This window comes from Myotis nattereri (genome assembly GCF_964212035.1).
Source record: "Myotis nattereri genome assembly, chromosome: 2".
NCBI classification, from domain to species: domain Eukaryota; kingdom Metazoa; phylum Chordata; class Mammalia; order Chiroptera; family Vespertilionidae; genus Myotis; species Myotis nattereri.
Window position 1 is genome coordinate 22,847,434 of NC_138076.1, and position 19,797 is coordinate 22,867,230.

The window sequence follows — 19,797 nt, forward strand, 5'->3', positions numbered from 1 at the left end:
TTGCAGTCTAGCCGGGGAGACGAGGAGGTGCACGGCCCCTTCACCTGTGGCAGGAGTTACCAAGGCCGTTAATTAAGCTCCTGATGTTAAGGAAGCGCCAAGGAGGCTTCCATCCACTCTTACCCTCGCACCTCACTGAATTTCGAAATTTGTCCACTAAAATTGGAATAAAAATTACTCCTTAATCTACTTTATGATGCCGTAGGGACCTCAAAAGCCAAAGCTCCTACAAAAGCATAAAGGGCAATTGAAGGTAGGGACTGTTCATTAGCGACGTAATGGTGCTAATCTGCACAATGAAAAGATGTTTCATTGAGCGGTGCTGCAGAAAAGCGGCGAGCAAAGGGCTAAAAACTGTTGCAAATCGCTGGTACCTGCTCCAGAAAAAAAAAAAAAAAAAAAAAAAAAAAAAACCAGTCTTGACCTGTTAATGTGGAGGAGAATCCAGAGCAATCTCCAGAGCCAAAACGTCGGAAAAGGACACGCTCAGCACCACTCGCGTCCTCCCAGGGGTCACCCGCCAGGCGCCCCGCGCCACCCCCACCCCCACCCCTGAAACCCTGGCCCCAGACCCCAGACCCCAGACCGCCCGGGCCTTGTCGCGGGCGCCCCCTGGCGGCCTCCCGGGGACACTGATCGTTCGGAGCGCGGGGCGGGGCTAACGGAGATGAGGAGGTGTGGTCTTCTCGCGTGAACTAAAGGCGTCATCGCCGCGACGGGCCCGGAAGGAAGTGGCGGGCGGAGGGGTGTGGCGGTTTCTGCGGTTGCGAAGGGGTTCGGACGGGTACGGAGCGCCTGGAGGGACACCTGGTACGCGGCCCCCGCCCCTTAGTGCGTGCACTGGGCCCAGCTGCGGCGCCCGGGCCCACCCCTGCAGCCTCTTGTCTCCCTGGAGCGAGACAGCAACCCTCTCTCTCCCGAATCTCTCTCTTTCTCTCTCTCTAGCTCCCGAGCGGGACCGGGCAGAGGCGCTTGGAGCCCCGGCCCCTACCCAGAGCTCGGAGGATGCGCGCCCTTCTCTCTAGGAAGGGGCGCGAGGTGGGGCGGGGGTGACATCGGAAGGGAAGGGCGTTTGCAGAAAGCACGTTGCTGCAAATCCGTGGCTGGAGGCCGCCCAGGTAAAACGAGCGCCTCGCCGATGTCGGCGCCGCCTTCTCAGACCCACGAGGCAGAGCCCGCGCCCTGCGCCCTGCGCGGGTTGGCCCCGGCGCGCCTGGCTGTGCACTCCGGTGTCACGGCCCCAGTTGTTGCAGATCACTCCGTGTTCAGGACATGAGTCTCCGGAGGCCAAGTCTTCCGCATGCCGGTGCCCGAACACAGTGGGACCCAGAAGTCCAGAGTCTTTCCAGCCTGGGGGACCCCCTTTCTCTAGCCCTGGGCTTAGGGACCTGTCAAGTGCCAAGCGCCGGCCAGGTGTATGGGAGGGAGCGTGGCCTCGGCCTTGGTCAGAGCCCTCTCCCACGAGGACCAAAGGAGTAACCGGGGAGGTGGACCAAGGCCAGAGAGCCCGCCTTGGGCCTCGGTTTGCATGCTGTCTCCGCCGCCCCGGCATCTGAAAGGAGTAAATAATGGCTTCCTTTGAAGTGGCAGGCAATTAGGAGCGGGAGGCTCCGACCAGAATTACATGCCACAACTGCCTGTCATTTGACTTCCTCTGTAATTTGCGCCAACTTACTGCAGCTGCCTCTTCCCCTGTTCCCAGCGGGAGCGGCTCCTGTGACAGCACGTTGGTGTTCACAGGAAGGGAAGGCTGTGTTCTGAACGCTGCCCAGCTGGCAGTGCTTCTCCCGTGGGGGGCGGCTGTGTGGAATGGCTGCCTCTTCAACGAGGTGGGGCCTAGAACCCCTCCGTTAGGGGATGGCAGTGCTGGCTGAGAGCAGGGATGGAGAGCGCGGTTGATCGGGCCTCGTGCTCACCCGGCAGACTAGCTGTGAGCCTGGGAGCTCCGCTAGGTGAGGTCCTCTCCTGCAGGGCAGACCAGACACGTGTTCCCCTGTCTTCTTCCCTAGGAAAAGGCGCACTGATGGCTCAGCTGGGAGCAGTTGTGGCTGTGGCTACCAGTTTCTTTTGTGCAGCTCTCTTCTCAGCCGTGCACAAGATAGAAGAGGGACATATTGGGGTATATTACAGGTAAGGCAGAAACAGGGAGGAGCTTGCAACTTTCTGTGAAATGACTCTTTCCTAGTCACTGTCTAACAGATTCTGCTGAATATCTATGTTTATGTTTTGTTGAATATGGAAGTCTTTTTTAAAAATATATTTTTTTATTCTTTTTTTTTTTTTTACAGAGAGGAAGGGAGAGGGATAGAGAGTTAGAAACATGGATCAGCTGCCTCCTGCACACCCCCTACTGGGGATGTGCCCACAACCAAGGTACATGCCCTTGACCGGAATCAAACCTGGGACCCTTCAGTCCGCAAGCCAGCGTTCTATCCACTGCGCCAAACCGGTTAGGGCAAATATGGAAGACTTTTAGTTGAGCTTTTGTGTTAGTGACCATGGGGATGGGGAATACGTGCGCGCGCGCGCTCACACACATACAAATGTAAAATAAAACTTAGTAGTCTAAGTTGATGGATGGCAATTGATAACTGTATATAGAGATTGAGACAAAACCTAAAGGCAGCCAGAGCTCCTTGCAGATTATCTCTAAAACATTGTTCTCTCCTACATCCCTCTCAGCATCTTGGTGCCACAAGGTTACCTCTGCTGAGTACCAGGTCTTGATGGCAACTTGAGAAGATAGTCTGCTCTGCGAATTTGAACCTACTCTTTAAAATTAACATTTCAGGAAAAATGAAAGCACCTGCAGGTTAATTTTTTTCAATCAAGGCAAACCCTAGGATAGTGGTTCTTATAAGCTCATTAGGTCACTATTTATTTTATTGCTCCTTTAAAAAAAAAAAAGTTTAACTTTATAATGTAAAGCAAAGATGCACTTACGTGTGGGATTACTTTCCTTTTAGTAACCTCCATAGCCAAGTTTTTTGCTTGAAGTCTTTATGGCCCCTTCTTGTCATGTGCCCTGTGATGCTTATTTCCAGATTGCCACTAGCAAGTTCTAAAAGTCTGGTTGGGTTTCCCAGTCCCCTTTAATTATTTCTCCCTACCATCTACTTACATGTCCCCCCAAATGGCTTTTAGTTTTATTACCATTTACATACAACTTGATTAGAACGGTAACTCTACTGCCAAAAATATATATGAAAATGATTTGTAAAATATACTTAAAATTATTCTTTTGGTGTTGATGTCACTGGAATCCAACACTAGTGCAGCTCATTGATTACTGTATTATTGGATTTAAGTGCCCAAATGGATTGCCACAAGTTCAACGGACACAACAAAGTAAAATAGACTGCCTCTCAAGTATAGCCAGGAATTCTGCTGCCTTTATTCCACTTCGCCTGAGTGCCTATTTTTCTTGCTGTGAAAGCAAGAATAATGGTTTTATGTTTTAGCATTAGGCTTCCTAGAATATTCGGGTCTAGCTGGGAGGAAGGAAGGGATCTGTGGAGGTGGCTCTGGCACTTTTCACTCTGTATTAAACATTGGTGGGGCTGAAGGGATAGTTGGCCCTAAGAATATCAATGTAATCGGTACCTCTTGCTAAACTGAAGCTGCCTCTTCTCCTCTGCAGAGGCGGTGCCCTGCTGACTTCCACCAGCGGCCCTGGTTTCCATCTCATGCTCCCTTTCATCACATCATATAAGTCTGTGCAGGTATATTTGGCTTTTGTGGGATGGCTGGACAACTGCAGATTTGGGGTGTTGACAAATGCATGATTTGGAATTATTTAGCCACTGGGTGAGCGTGATGCCTTTTCAAGGAGTCATTTAAGAATATAAGTTTTACAAATATGAAGAATGAGGCTCCATTAACTCTGAAGCTTTACTTGATTGTTGAAGTGGTTGAATGGAGTCCTTGCCTTGGCCCGTCAGTCCCCCCTGGGAAGTGTTTCTTCACTTCAAGACAAAGCCATAGAAGAATCTGTTTGAATGTATAGAAGGAAAAGTAGAGTGTTTGTGTCTGCATTTTAAATCACAGGCTACCAAGTTGGATGGAAATAAAATGGTAATTTTGCTGGTTCTTATTTGAACTTCAGAGATGTGAACATAATTTTGGGTAAAGAAGATGGAAGTTGAACTTGGGATATGACATCTAAAAAATAGGAGTAGGATTACTTATGACAGACCTAAAGCCTCCCTACGTTAGACTAGCCATCTTTGAAGTATGTCCAGTATCCGGGGATACTTCATCAGCATTATCCTTGTAACTTTCTTCTGCCATGTACTCTGCTTTATGGTTTTCAAAGTGCATTTATGCACATTATCTCATTTGGGTCTCACAGTGATCCTGAGAATGGGCTGAGCAGGTGCGATAGGCGGAGACAGGTTAAGTAAAGAATCTGTTTCAAGACCAGTAAATGGAAGAGGTAGAAGTAAACACAGATCTTTGGATTCCTAGTCCAGGGTCTGTTTCACTAAACTAGTATTACCCAGCTCGTTCGTGTAGTGGTTCACTTACGGTGGAAGCTGGCAAAGTACTTTTGTTTGGCTAGTCTCACACCGTGTATATCAGGAGGATTCAGAGGGGTATTCATGGTTAACAGAGACAAAGCTCAACCCAAATAGGTACTAAAGGACAAGGACATTTGGGATTCCAAAAATAAGTCACTTGTTTGCCACTGCCCATCTCACAGCATTTTGTGTCTCCTCTATTTCCAGACCACACTGCAGACAGATGAGGTGAAGAATGTACCTTGTGGGACTAGGTAAGGTGCCTGGAATAAAGCTAGTAAGCCCAAATAAGAGAAAGGGCTGTCGGGCTGGCTGCAGTAAGAGGCAGTAGAAAGGGAGGCACCCCTTGGTTTTATCATGTTCCCTGCCCCCTAGCTCCCTTTGTTCTGATTCCACTAGGTGGCAGGGTGCAGTAGAGAAAAACCACAGAAGTTAGACAGTTTTGGAAGGGCTTCAAATGCTGTAAGAAGTTTGAACTTTTTCTGTTAGAAGTGAGGATCCTCTAACGGTGTTTAGCAGAGAGTGACTTGATAGAGGAAAATAACTTTAGCATAACTAACTATAGAGAATGTCTTAATGGTGGGGAGGCCTTAAGGGCAGGACATCCACAGACGATACCACTGTAGTGATCTGGCTGGAAAGTAAAGAAGGTCTAAACTGGGATAGAGTAGCACAGTAAACACCACCACAGGAAACATGTGGAGAGGAACAACCCACAGGATAACGGGTCTAATCTTGGCACAAAGTCGTATTTGGAGGGGCACTGGGTTGAAAAGGAGACTTAAAAGACAAACATATACAAAGGTGACCCTTAATTAGAATCTGGTCCAAAACTAACAGCTGTAAAAACTGGATGAAAGCATTATTAGTCAGCTAGGGCTGCCATCACAATACCACAGACTGGATGGCTTAAACAACAGAAACTTATTTTCTCAAGTTATAGAAGCTCGAAGTCCAAGATCAAGGTGCCGGCAGGATTGGTTTCTGGTGAAGCCTGTCTTCCTGGATTACAGTTGGCTGCCTTGCTTTGTCCTCACACAGCCTTTTCTCTGCACGTGGAAGAAGAGGAAGAGAAAGAGATGACTTTTTTTTTTTTTACAAGTCCAATCAGTGACAAGTTATGACTTCATTTAACCTTAACTAAGTGCCCTATCTTCTAGTACAGTTACATTGGGGGTTAGAGTTTTAACATATGGATTTAGGAAGGCACATAATTCAGTCCATAATGGGAATCATTGGGGAAATTTGAATGACTGGGTATTAGATAATGTTAAGGAATTATTGTTGGTTTTCTTAGGTTTGGGAATGGTTTTGTGACTATATTCCAGAGCTTACCAGTGACTTCTTTGTCCATTCTTCCTCTTAGTGGTGGTGTGATGATCTACTTTGATAGAATTGAAGTGGTGAACTTCCTGGTCCCAAGCGCAGGTACAGTTTTCCAGTTGACCCCCGCCACCAGCTGACTTTCCCCAAGATGCTACCCTAGTGTCTGTTGCAGCACCTCAGGAAGGAAGAACTTCGATGTCTGAGAAAGGTTTTTGGGGTTTTTTCCCCTTTTTATTGAATTTACTAGAGGCCCAGTGCACAAATTCATGCACAGGTGTGGTCCGGCCAGCCTGGCCCTGATTAGGGCAGATCGGGGCCGGGCCTATCAGGAGTAGGAGATGGCGGGAGGTGGGCCGACTGGCCCGCCCCAATCAGGGCCCAATCAGGACCAGGACGGCCAGTGGCAGGGGGGCGGGGGGAGGGGGCCGAGGGCATTTGGCCAGCCGGCCCTGCCACCTGTAGGGGTAAGGGGGTAATCGGGGTGGGGCCGGCGAGGGGGAGGGGCTGTGGGAGGTTGGCTGGCTGGCCCCACCCATGATCGGGCCTGTTTGCTGGTGGCAGTGGGCGTCATAGTGACTGGTCATTCTGGTTATTACAGCATTCTGGTCACTGGCTTTTTATATATATAGATTGGGGTGACACTAGTTAACAAAATTATACTGGTTTCAGGTGCACAATTCTACAACCTATCATCTTTACACTGTATTGTGTGTTCGTCACCATTTACTCCCCCATACTCTCCTCTACCTCTCTCCACCCCACACCTCCTGTCAGTCACCACACTATTTATATCCATTAGTGTTTTTTTGCACAATTTCTCCACCCCCCTCCCAATGCCAGTCACCCTTCCCAACAGCTGTCAGCCTGCTCTCTATATATGAGTCTGTCTCTGTTTTGCAAGTTTTGAGACCTGCCTTTTATTCTGGAATCTCTCCTTCCCTTCCAGTATATGATATAGTGAAGAACTATACTGCCGACTATGACAAGGCCCTCATCTTCAACAAGATCCACCATGAACTGAACCAGTTCTGCAGTGTGCATACACTTCAGGAGGTCTACATTGAGCTCTTTGGTAAGGAGTCTCTTCTGATCAGAGCCTGCATTGACAGCCCTACTTCCCCCCCACTGCCTACTTCTGAGCTACCCACAGGGTAGAATGGGCACTGCTGGACAGGAGCTGTTAAAGGATCCTGTGCTCAGGAACTGGTCACAAAGGGCATTCCTAGAAAATGCTGGTGACAATGGAAGACCATGAGAGTGGTTGAGCTTTGGGCACAGAAGTAACAGTGAACTACAGGACTCACTACTGGCCTGAATCAGAGGACTGGAATGGAAATGTGTTTCCACGGTCCCTAAAATATTCTGTAATGAAGACAGGCTCAGTTCTAGAAGAACCTGAGAGATTATCCAACTCAACATCCTCATTTTAAAATAAGGGTACTGAACCACAAAAGAAGTCGTAGAGCTAATTGGTAGTGGCTGGAGCTAGAACCTCTCTCTTCTGGCCCTCACTTTGTGTGCTTTTCATCACATCACTGAATGAAAGGCACCCAGGGAAGGGTGAGGAAAATGGGACGGCTCACCTTTAATTCTAGAAGTGGGACAAGGACCATAGCTACTTACAGTTTCTGGAACCTTTGTGGGGGTTTTATTTGTTTGTTTACCCTATACTTACAGAAATGAATAGGAAAAAGCTTAGAACAAAAAGGGTCTACATTCTTAAGTAGACATTTCTTGTCCTTTTTTTCCTGGTCAAAGTAAAAATAACCTGACTTCAGCAACAAAGGAAGGAAACATTTCAGTAATTGTTATAGCTCTTAGGTGGAAAAATGTTCTATTTAAACTTGCTGCTAGAAGTTGTCTAGTAGCCAGTGCTAAAAGTAAATGGTTTTTCAACCAATAGTACAACTATTCCTAACACTAGGACTGGGCAGTTATTTTTCCCAGAAATCTTCATAAAAAGGACCCTGAGTGAGAACATTTTTAGAGTACACGGAAGGAGGAATCATTGATGTTGCCAATGGCCTTAATTAAGCAAACAGCCTTTTACACTGTGTTTCAAATTTGGGAAATTATCAGAATCACTTACAATTTTCTGCAGCAGAAAATGTATCTAAATTCACAATATAGGGCTTACAATCTCTTATTGGGGTTGGATTCAGTGTGCTTTTAGAAAAAATTTGGGCTTTAGCCGGTTTTGCTCAGTGGATAGAGCATGGGCCTGGGGACTGAAGGGTCCGGGGTTCGATTCTGGTCAAGGGCACATGCCTGGGTTGCAGGCTGGATCCCCAGTAGGGGTCGTACAGAAGGCAGCCAATTGATGATTCTCTCTCATCATTGATGTTTCTCTCTCTCCCTTCCTCTCTGAAATCAATAAAAATATATTTTAAAAAAAAAGAAAAAGAAAAATTTGGTAAATTTGCTATATTTTTAACCTCAAACCAATAGAATTTTATAGAATATCATTAGTTTTCTTTCTAGCCCTTGTTTTATAAACGTGTGCCATTAAATGAACATTTGAAACTAAAAAAGACAAAGGATCTCTAATTTCCATGAGGAGGAAATTAAAATATGAAATTGTTTTGCATTAGAAAACTTCTTACTATCTTAGTAAAGTATAGCTTCTGTACAAAGTAGCTGAGAAAATGCGATTTGAGGTATTTTTTCTTTTTTAAACTTCAATCTTGCCTGAAAGCACTGTTTTGCTAAGGCTATATTTGCATCTGTAAAGGAGACACTAGAGTCTCTAATCCTATTCCTTAACCATCAAAAGTTTTTTTTTTTCTAGTTCTGTCCCCTCAAGATTCCTAGCCCTGACTTTCAACAGGACTACATAGTTCTCATCACTGCTTACTCTGACACATCCTCTTTGCCCATTTTATAAAAATACTAGTGGCCTGATGCACGGATTCATGCACATTGAAAGGAAATTAATTAGAAGAAATATTTTAATAATTGCTATTTGCCCTTTCTCTATAATAGAAGTGTCAACCAATTTCATGATTGACAGTAACAGGTGGAAACACACGTGTGTGATTGGCGCCAGCAAGAGCTTTATATAGAGAGAGACCCAATGCACAAAATTCAAGCAAGAGTAGGCCTTTCTTCCCCCAGTTGCCGGCACCAACTTCCCTCTGGCACCCAGGACCTGGGCTTCGCTCCAGCCCCAGCTTCGTCCGGAAGGATGTCTGCAATGATGTCTGAAATGACAGCCGGTCTAATTAGCATATTACTTTTTTATTATTACAGATAAACTTGCTTAAGTCGACCTGCTTTCTGATTTGCTAAACTTTTTCCAGCCCAGTGAAGCACCTCAACTTCTCTTTCAGGTCATTGTTAACAACATAGCAGTAAATATCAACATGAAGCAGATTTTAACTGCAGCAGTGTTTGAATATATCTGCGCAGTGAGAAAACCTGAAGTCATTTTCAAGGTCCACCATTTCTTATTTCTTTTCAGTTAGGTCAAGTTTCTAAACTTTCTAAATCTCCATTTTCTGGCTAATGAAAAGAAAATAGGATTCTACTGAGTCCCCAACTACCTACTCCAGGGCTTATGTGACGATCAAATGAGATGAGGCATGTGAAAACACTTCACAAACATTTGGTTAAAGTGTAAAATGCTTGCACCTGGCTATAAAGCAAGTCGTATTCCTGGGCTGAAGAAACTCCAAGGAGGCTAGTCAGTAGGGAGAGGAAGCCAGGAGTTGCTACGTGATGTCATTACCCGGCACCCACCTGGGGGCCGCATTTTGTGCCATGGGGTCTTGGCAGCGTTGGCTGCGATTTGGTGAACTGTCACTCCAGGGCGGTGGTGGGGCCTGTGTCCCACTTGGGGGAAGCCGAGTGTTGATTTGTCAGTGCCAGGTCCGCGTTGCCATTTCTCTGTAAATGGCCAGTGCGCATTACGGCAGCTCCTGCATTGAGCATCTCTCCCCGGTGGTCAGTGCACGTCATAGCGACTGGTCAGAGAGTTGGAGGGACACTTAGCATATTAGCCTTTTATATCTATAAACTAGAGGCCCAGTACACAAAAATTTGTGCACTTGGGGGGGTCCCTCAGCCCAGCCTGTGCCCTCTTGCAGTCTGGGACCCCTCGGGGGATGTCCACCTGCTGGATTAGGCCCTCTCCCCAGGGGATCGGGCCTAAGCTGGCAGTCAGACATCTCTCTGGCAGCCCGGCAGCCCTCGGGGGATGTCCACTTGCCAGCAGGGAGCAGGCCTAAGCTGCAGTCAGACATCCTTAGCGCTGCTGAGGAGGTGGGAGAGTCTCCCGCCACCACCGCTGTGCTGGCAGCTGGCAGCCTGCCTTGTGGCTGAGCAGAGCTCCCCCTGTGGGAGCGCACTGACCACCAGGGGTCATCTCCTGCATTGAGCATCTTCCCCCTGGTGTCAGTGTGTGTCATAGTGACCACTCATTCCCAGTCGTTCTGCTGTTAGGGTCAATTTGCATATTACCCTTTTATTATATAGGATAGAGGCCTGGTGCACTGGTGGGGGCTGGCTGGTTTGCCCTGAAGGGTGTCCCGGATCAGGGTGGGGGTCCCGCTGGGGTGCCTGGCCAGCCTGGGTGAAGGGCTGAGGGCCGTTTTCAGGCTGGTCAAGTCACCCAGTGGAGACCCTCACCCCATGGGGGTGTGGCCAGCCTGGGTGAGGGGCTGATGGCTGTTTGCAGGCTGGCCACAGCCCCTTCAGGGTGGGGGGGTCCCACTGGGGTGCCTGGGCCTGGCCAGCCTGGGTGAGGGGCTGATGGTTGTTTGCAGGCTGGTCACACCCCCTTCATTGGGGGGGTGTCCCATTGGGGTACCTGGCCAGCCTGGGTGAGGGGCTGATGGCCGTTTTCAGGCTGGCCACGCCCACGGGCTGGAAGCAGGTATCTGGGATTTATTTACCTTCTATAATTGAAATTTTATAGCCTTGAGCGGAGCTTAGGGCCAGCCAGGGCAGGCGGGAAGCTTGGCTTCCTCCATTGCCGGGGGCAACGCAAGCCTCCTGCTCGCTCCAGCTCTGTGGCCACAGCCATCTTTGTGACGGAGTGACAGAGTGAGGAGTGACAGTTAATTTGCATATTACTCTTTTCTAGATAGAATTATCTAGGACTTGTTTAAGAGTTTACCTGGAGAACCTGTGTATATTTAATAATATAACTTAACTAGCATTTATCAGCGTAACTGTAACATAAACAACTTATTAGTAGTACTAGAGGCCCGGTGCACAAAAAATTGTGCACTCGGGGGAGAAGAGGGGGGTCCCTCAGCCCAGCCTGTGCCGTCTCGCAGTCTGGGACCCCTCGGGAGATAACGACCTGGTGGCTTAGGCCTGCTCCCGGGTGGCAGAGGGCAGGCCCAATCCCTAGGTGCGGCCCCTGGTCGGGCTCAGAGCAGGGCCGATTGGGGAGTTGGGGCGCCGCCCCCTGTCATGCACAGAGCAGGGCGGATCGGGAGGTTGCGATGCCACCCCCTGTTACGCACAGAGCAGGGTCAATCCGGCGGTGGGGGCGCTGCCCCCTGTCACGCACAGAGTAGGGCCGATAGGGGAGTTGGGGCGCCGCCCTCTATCACCCACAGAGCAGGGCCGATCAGGGGGTTGGGACGCCACCACTCTCACACTCAGGGCAGGGCCGATGGGGAGGTTATGGCTCTACCCCATCACACACAGAGCAGGGCCCGTGGGAGGGGTGGGGGTTGTGGCGCCGCCCTCTATCACCCACAGAGCAGGGCCGATCAGGGGGTTGGGGCGCCACCACTCTCACACTCAGGGCAGGGCCGATGGGGAGGTTATGGCTCTACCCTGTCACACACACAGAGCAGGGCCCGGGGGGGTGGGGAGGGGGGTTGGGGCGCCTCACCCTGTCACACACAGAGCCGCAGGGCGATCAGAGGTTGGGGAGCTCCCCCGTATCAGGCACAGAGCAGGGCTGATCAGGAGGTTGGGGCGCCTTCCCCTGTCACCAACAGAGCAGGGCGGATAGGGAGGTTGTGGCCCCACCCCCTGTCACACACAGAACTGCAGGGTGATCAGGGGATTTGGGCGCTGCCCCCTGTCACGCTGATCCCGGTGCCGGGAGGCCTCTCGGCTCTGCTGATCCCGGTGCTGGGAGGCATATTACCCTTTTACTATATAGGATAGAGGCCTGGTGCATGGGTGGGGCTGGCTGGTTTGCCCTGAAGGGTGTTCTGGATCAGGATGGGGATCCCTACTGGGGTGCCTGGCCAGCCTGGGTGAGGGGATGATGGCTGTTTGCAGCTGGTCACACACCATTCAGGGTGGGGGTCCCCACTGGGGTGCCTGGCCAGCCTGGGTGAGGGGCTGAGGGCTGTTTGCAGCTGGTCACACACCCTTCAGGGTGGGGGTCCCCACTGGGGTGCCTGGCCAGTCTGCGTGAGGGGCTGAGGGCTGTTCTCAGGCTGGTGGGTGATGGAAGCTCCCAACCGCTCCTTTTTTTCTTTTTCTTTTTTTAATTCTGGGCCAGCTTTAGCTCTGAGGCTCCAGCTCTTAGGCCTCCGCTGCTGAAAGTAGGTAATCGAAACAATGTATAACTCCAGCTCTGACTCCAGCTCTGAGATCCCAGCTCGCTGAAAGCTGGTTTCTGGGTTTTTTTTTTTAGCTTCTATATTTGTTAAAATATTTCAAACTGCAGGCTCAGAGGCCTGCAAGGCAGGCGGGAACGTTGGTTTCCTCCGTCACTGAAGCAAGCAAGCCTCATGTTAGTTTCAAGCTGCCTGGCTGCCGGTCGCCATCTTAGCTGACAGTTAATTTGCATATCTTCCTGATTAGCCAATGGGAAGGGTAGCGGTCATAAGCCAATTACCATGGTTCTCTTTTATTAGATTAGATTACTTTGGTAATAAACCACATTTCAAAATATTTCTTCCAGATTTTCCTGAAAGTTACCAGCCCAGGGCCACAGATTTCTACTTTGACTCAGATATAATTTGGTCTGATAAATGACTGTGTTATTAACTTACAGAGGCTACAGGCCATCTTACTTAAAGTTTGGTGGGTATCCTATTTAAAATAGAAAATAGAAAATGTTTCTCCCTAGCTGTCAAATTGTTAGGCCAGTGTCAGGTGCAAGGTACTGCCTTTATGAGCATTTCTCCCTCCATGCTAAGAGGCTTGTGAGAACATAGCCAAAAAATGGAAACATTCAAATCCCTCGCTCACTGATATGACAGTCGGAAAAATTACTGTTTTAAACCCTAATAATCAAAACATAATAATTAATCAAGTTCATTATTTTGGTTACTAACTGGTTTGGGCACATCTCAGCCTCCGTGGACTTCAGTTTGGGCATCTGTAAAAGGCAGGAGTTAGATTTGCTATTTCTCAAAGTTCTCCTGTTTGGGCATAAGTGACCAAGAATGGCCGCTTAAAACAGATGGCAGCTGACAATGAGGGAGATGATTGAGTTTAGATGTCCCAACTTGGTTTCATGGAGTCTTTTTCTTGGTGCCCTTCTGGAATCTTATTGAGGCTCTCAGGCCAGAGAAGGCAGGTTGGTGCTGCTGTCCTGGGATCATCGCTAGAAGGGAATCAGTTATAGCTCTTCCTACACTTGTCTGTGAAACGACCCACATGTGAATTCCAGGCAAAGGAATCAGGACCAAAGCAAACAACACATCAAAAGACTTGGACTCGTTTCCAGAACTGTAAATTTTTATTTTCCCCTTGTGTCATTTGGTGGAGTTCCTAATGGAAATAGTCTTCCTTGGGGCTTCCTTGACGTCAGAATCTGTTTTTGTTTCAGAAACAGCTAAAATTACTAGATTGAATGTGCTCAGCTCTTTTCAAAATATTTAACAGAGCCATTCCATCTTCTTTTTTCGTGAAAACTGGGTGCCTGCCTTCTGTTTTGCTCCTGTTGTCTCGGGAAAGACTGTTGCCTTTCTCAAGAAATGGGCTAAATGATTGTTTGTTCTTTTCCTTTTTAAAGCTCAGTTCCCTTTTGGGCAAGGTTGATATTTTCAATAACCTAGGGATTCTCTCTCGAGGTCACAGGGAAAGGATACTCTCACTCTAGCTATGCAGAGGGGCTGCGGAGGCAGGTTGCTCCGAAAGTCTTGCTGGAGAACTTTATGTTTCTGGGCTATGATAAGCATAGCCCAGACCTTTTGCTTGTGAGGTACATTCTTGAACTGGTGTTTTAGCTTTACCTCTACCCCGTATTTCCCTCCACCCTACCTAGGTAGTGTGACAACTCCTTTTCCTGTCTTTCTTGATTCCAGATCAAATTGATGAAAATCTCAAACTGGCTTTGCAACAGGACCTGACCTCCATGGCCCCTGGGCTTGTCATCCAAGTAAGCATTGCCACCATGGGAGTGTCCCTCCCCTGATGAAGGTGCATCCCCTCTTTCAAGGGATGTCCTTTCTGTGCAGGAAGATCAAGGACCAAGGGGAGCTGCTTAGGTCCCGTACCACTCTCACCTTCCCATCAGGTGCTCTTTTTATCCTTCCCCAGGCTGTGCGGGTGACAAAGCCCAATATACCTGAGGCGATCCGCAGAAACTACGAGTTGATGTGAGTATCCTCTGCCTAAGCTGTAACCACCACTCTTCCCCACCTCCCACCTCATCCCATCCCAGAGTTAACTGAAGCTGTGCCATGCTTTTATTCTCCTCCTTGAATATTTGTCACAGCCCATTGCACTGTAGGATGGAGCAGGCGTGTCGGGACAGTCACCTGGGCTCTGTAACTGTGATTGAGAGCCACGGAGAAGCCCTTTTGAGCAGTGATGCTTTTAAAGGGGCCAGGGGGCGCCTTTTTTGTGCTTCATGGCTCATGCCAAAGAAGATAGGAGGGAAAGACGATTAAGTGGGCAGGCACTAATGGCCACTTAAAGCAGATGGCAGCTGACAATAAGTAAATTATGCTCTGTTTCCCACAAATGAATTATTTTGGAGGAGGATCAGAGCCATACTCCTGTCTGCAACAAATTTGCTTTTACCTGGGACATTGAACAGCGTACCAGGGGAGAGTAAGAAGTCAGAGTTCCTCTCCTCAGAAGAGTTTGGCTTCTCCAGGGGACCGTGAGGTTCCTCGGAAGCTTTTCCATAGTGGCCTCACAACCGTATACTTTTATTCCCCTCCAGGGAAAGTGAGAAGACAAAGCTTCTCATTGCAGCCCAAAAACAGAAGGTGGTGGAAAAAGAAGCTGAGACAGAGCGGAAGAAGGCTCTTATCGGTCTGGAAGTGGTTCTGTGGCCCCCTTCAGGGCAGAAGGGCTGGGGATGGTGGAGAGTCGAGGAAACCTTAGACACAGTTAAACCACATGGTTCTCCAAACCCTTGCCACACGTAGGAATGGCTGGCATACTCCTAGAAGCAAAGCTGAAATTGTCATATCGTGGCCTGGGGTGATAAGTTTTGAGTTTCCAAATATCTTTTTGTTTTTCTCCTCACCAGATACGCTTTTTATTGATTTTAAAGAGGAGGCGAGAGAGAAACTTTGATCAGTTGCCTCCAGTATGTACCCCAACCAGGGTTCAAACTCATAACCCAGGTATGTACCCTGACCAGGAATTGAACCTGCCATCTTTCCCTGTGCAGGACGATGCTCCAACCAACTGGGCCACAACAGCCAGGGCCTACATCTCTTAAACAAAAGGACCCCTTACTATTAATTCATAATGATCATAGCTAACACTGAGCACTTACTATGAGTCATGTACTTTTCTAAGCACTTACATGTAAATTCTCCCTCCTCACAACTAGCAGATGAGGGAGGCACTATCATTTACCTCTCTTTACTGAGCTAAAGCACAGAGAGGTTAAATAAAAGGTCATATAGCAAGTTAAGTGGTGAAACTGGGGCTCAGATACCAGGACTCTGCTCCAGACCTGGGTCCTTAACCACTATACTGGACTATCAACAACAAACCTGACTGCTTCCTAACGTGAGGTGGCAGGAAGAAACTTTTCAGAGAGTACCTTATTCCTTAAAATATTCCTTTGGGAGAAGTAATCCTTGTGACTTAAGAGAGAGGTTAGGACTTGTTCCTTGCTTTCATCAGAGTAATGACTCTCCTCACTTGGGCGCACGTCTCCCCAGTTGCTGTCTTGAGCTGATGTCGTGGTTTGTGCTTACGGGTACACTCCCATCTGCCCATGTGTCCCTGCCACGGCTGTCCTCTGGGGCCAGTGACTCCATCTGTGCTTACCCACACTCCTGCACCAGGGCCTCTGATCAGGTGAAAGGTGGAATTGAGTCAAACTCTTGAAATACCAGCTCTAAGCCTTTTCTCAATTCCATTAACATAGAGGCAGAAAAGGTGGCTCAGGTTGCAGAAATCACCTATGGACAGAAGGTGATGGAGAAGGAAACTGAGAAGAAGATTTCAGAAATTGAAGGTAAGTGAAATTAATGCCTGAATTTTCCTCAAAGCCACTTTGTGGCGGGGGGAGGGGGGCATCATTTCCTTTGCTCTTTAAGCCCCCTTCTAAGATCTCTTGATTTATTTGGAACATCGCTTTTTCTCTGCTTTCACTTTGGGGGAGATTTGGCATTAATTTTCCACTTCAGAGAACATTCATTCATTCAACAAATGCTAGTTGTGTGCCATTGGGAACTCACACAGTCCCTGCTGCTGTGGAGCTCACAGTCTGGCAGTGGAAGTAAACTAAGAAGCTGGCCAAAAAGCAGCTCTCTCCCGCCTGCCTTACCCACCCCTCCTGAGAAGTCCGCGAACTCCATAGCTCTGGCCTCAGCCTGCTCGCAGGTTCTCTGTAGATGTTAAGCTGGGTGTGAAGAAGACACCTTTTCAGCACCAACAACACGAGCTGGAGGGAAGTTGTTCCTTTGCTGACTTTTCTGTATATCACTTACCTTCAGTTCTCTGCCCCTCAGCCCTCACCTCATTCCCACCACCCACCTTTTTCCTTCACGTGCTATATGAGCAAATTCTAGGGCAGAAAGGGGACCTGAAAGCCCAACTTCAGGCTACTACAAAGTGCTGTGTCCAGTTATACTCATTATGGGGCCAGCCGGCTTCGCAGGGGCCTATTAGGGAGCCAGTTAGGATTTTGCAAATCAGCAGCTCCTCATTAGCGAGCAAAGCAACACATTTTTATTTCTTATAAATACATGCATGAGGTGCTAAGGCCCGTTAAGTCAGCCGCACGCAACCCAAACTGCAGTTAGACCAGTGATGGCGAACCTATGACACGCGAACTCATTTTTTTGGTTGATTTTTCTTTGTTAAATGGCATTTAAATATATAAAATAAATATCAAAAATATAAATCTTTGTTTTACTATGGTTGCAAATATCAAAAAAATTCTATATGTGACACGGCACCAGAGTTAAGTTAGGGTTTTTCAAAATGCTGACACGCCGAGCTCAAAAGGTTTGCCATCACTGAGTTAGACTGTAGGCTCCTTCCACCCAGGGTCAAGCTGAGGGTGTGCAGTAAGGATCCGCCCACAGACTGACCTTTCCTCCTAGCCTTTTTGCTACAGATATTACTCACATGAGACTGGCCTTATTCCCTAGGCAAGGAAGTAAACATCAAAAATTTTGCATCAACTTGAAAGCTGGTCTTGGCAGATTGAGAAAGTATATTGCTTGTGTAGTGGAAGTTTAAGTAGGTCTTAAACCAAACAGGTGTTAGTCTGGACCATGGCTTATAATTCTCTTAGAGTTGTGCCAGCTTAACCACTGCTAATTATAACCTTTTTGAAATGGTTAATGGAAAGAAAAGGGAAATGAAGTTGGAGAGGGACCAAACTATTCTGTGGGAGTCAGTGTTAGGGTGGATCTGCCTCTGGCTGTATTCAGAGCCTTCTTTGGGCTTTTGCTGTGTAGCATACGAGGGCTGAGGTGGAAAGCTCTGAACCAGGAGGTTGAGGCAGGGTCCCTCCCCACACATGGAACTACAAACGGAACAGGAGTGCAGACACAGGAAGTGTCTCTGGGCAGCAGTGCTTCTCTCAATAATGCTGTCAGATAAGATGCTGGGCACAGCAACAGACTCCTCATGATCCACCACAGGGAGATGCAGGCAGAGCTCTTCACCCCTATTTCACAGATGAGGAAAACTCACCCCAGGGTCACAAAGGCACCCAGGGAAGTTACAGCGACCAGACCCTGGTAGCCTCTGCACTTCAGGTCACTGCATTTTCCCCTCAGATGCTGCGTTCCTGGCGCGGGAGAAGGCAAAGGCTGATGCTGAGTGCTATACTGCTATGAAAATGGCCGAAGCGAATAAGGTAAACCATCAGTCCGCCTGGCAAAGAGAACGCGTATTTGGGTTTAAGCTGATTTTGTGTGAGAGTTCCCAGTGTGGGAAGACCTCCACCACCCAAAGCCCCCGTGGCCGCAAGTGATGACTCCTGTGCTGTGTGGGACAGGTTCTTCCCTTTTCCTTAGCAGTGCCTTGATGGAAGTGTAATTTTCATGTTAAAAATGTTTGTGTTAAAAAACATGGGAACTCCTAAAACTCTTGCAGCTCTAGCCTTGAAGATCTGAGATAACTTTCTCCTAGGGAGTGGTTACCCTGTTACTAATGTAACTGTGTGGCCAGGAAAAGGAGAGAGGGCATGTGTCTGTGACAGAGACCCTTCTTATGACAAGTGAAAAAGTGTCACCCATAGTTTTCTCTAGTCTGGCTCCACCTGAGTCTTCTTTACTTCTGACTTTTGCAGCTGAAGCTGACCCCTGAATATCTGCAGCTGATGAAGTACAAGGCCATTGCTTCCAACAGCAAGATTTACTTTGGCAAAGACATCCCTAACATGTTCATGGACTCTGCAGGCAGTCTGGGCAAGCAGTTTGAGAGCCTAGCTGACAAGCTGAGTTTTGGCTTAGAAGATGAACCCTTGGAGGCAGATCCAGAGGAGAATTGAAAGAAAATTTTTATATAACCTCAGATGACACTTAAAGAGATCTTTATTTTTTAATGATGAACCAGGATGCCCCTCCCTCTCACACTACCTTCTTTGACTGTCTTCCAAGTACTGTGGTGAGAAAAAAAGAAATGGACTTAAATCTATCCCCATGGGAAGGAAGATCAGGGATTGATGATTTTGGGATGTTATTCAGCTAAGTAGGTTATATGACTTCTTTTAAGATTTGTAAACCACAGGTTTGAACTTTGACCTCCTTTGAAGCTGGCTTAATTAAGGATGCTATCAGTCAGGAGTGGGAGAAGTAGAGGGTGTTGCCTGTAGGTGATTTGATTTCCCTTATTTGGGAAAACACAGTCCAGATTCCTCGCCCCTGCCTCCAAGGTAGGAGATGCCTCTAGGTGAGGCTCACACTGAGCAAATATGTGCTGGTAAGTTTGTCAGGAGAGCCGTGGGGAAGCAGCTGCGAGTGCTTGGCTTTCCTGGTGTTCTTGTCAGTGCATACGTGAGTTATTTCAGAGGTATGCTTCTTGAGCCCTCATAAGGAAGAACCGGTGCTAGATTCTGCTAGCTTTTCTCTACACACTACCCTCCTTGCCCTAGGGCTTAGCCTTACCAGACCTGAGGCCCTGAACCTAAATGTCCCCTATACCTGGGCTCCTGAGCATTAAAGAGAAAAAACCAACATGATATAGAAAAATGTTAGTTACATGCAAACAAGTGGTTAGAATAAGATGGAACTTGGAAACATTGTAGAAAATAGGTCTACCTTTCATCTAGCGCCAATATTCCACCTTTGTGTGGAAATTACCTAAAAATCGGTACAGCGGTCTGGTAGGGTTGGTTTCGGACTACATTGCCAGTCAGGGTTTGGTCATCACCACACAATTCTTTTTAAAACTTTTCACCTATTCTGTGATTTGGGTTTTGTGTTTTTTCCCCTCTCAGTCTGTTCACTGGTTCCAGTCAGCATCAAGAAGACAGGGACAAACAACTCAAGTATCTTAATAGCTGCTAAAGTGGGATCGTTATATCTGTTAGCCACTATCATACTTGCTTGGCAAACTCTGTATGTTCCTTGAGATCAAATCTTCTTTTTAATCCTCA

General features: G+C 47.9%; 1 protein-coding gene across 3 annotated transcripts; it reads left to right on the top strand.

The window, feature by feature from the left end:
* Window positions 1–749: 749 nt before the first annotated feature.
* ERLIN2 (ER lipid raft associated 2) lies at window positions 750–19,797 on the top strand. 3 transcript variants are annotated; one of them, XM_081082968.1, is made up of 12 exons: window positions 750–810; window positions 2,010–2,130; window positions 3,641–3,722; window positions 4,728–4,774; window positions 5,887–5,948; window positions 6,793–6,918; window positions 14,075–14,148; window positions 14,310–14,368; window positions 14,941–15,032; window positions 16,108–16,197; window positions 17,975–18,054; window positions 18,490–19,797. In XM_081082968.1, the coding sequence occupies exons 2-12, from the start codon at window positions 2,024–2,026 to the stop codon at window positions 18,688–18,690; spliced, it is 1,020 nt and encodes a 339-aa protein (XP_080939094.1). In that variant the 5' UTR covers window positions 750–810; window positions 2,010–2,023; the 3' UTR covers window positions 18,691–19,797. The 3 variants fall into 3 exon arrangements, with proteins under 3 accessions (XP_080939094.1, XP_080939096.1, XP_080939095.1); XM_081082970.1 differs by having other exon boundaries at window positions 763–810; window positions 5,887–6,054; XM_081082969.1 differs by lacking the exon at window positions 750–810 and adding an exon at window positions 840–1,118.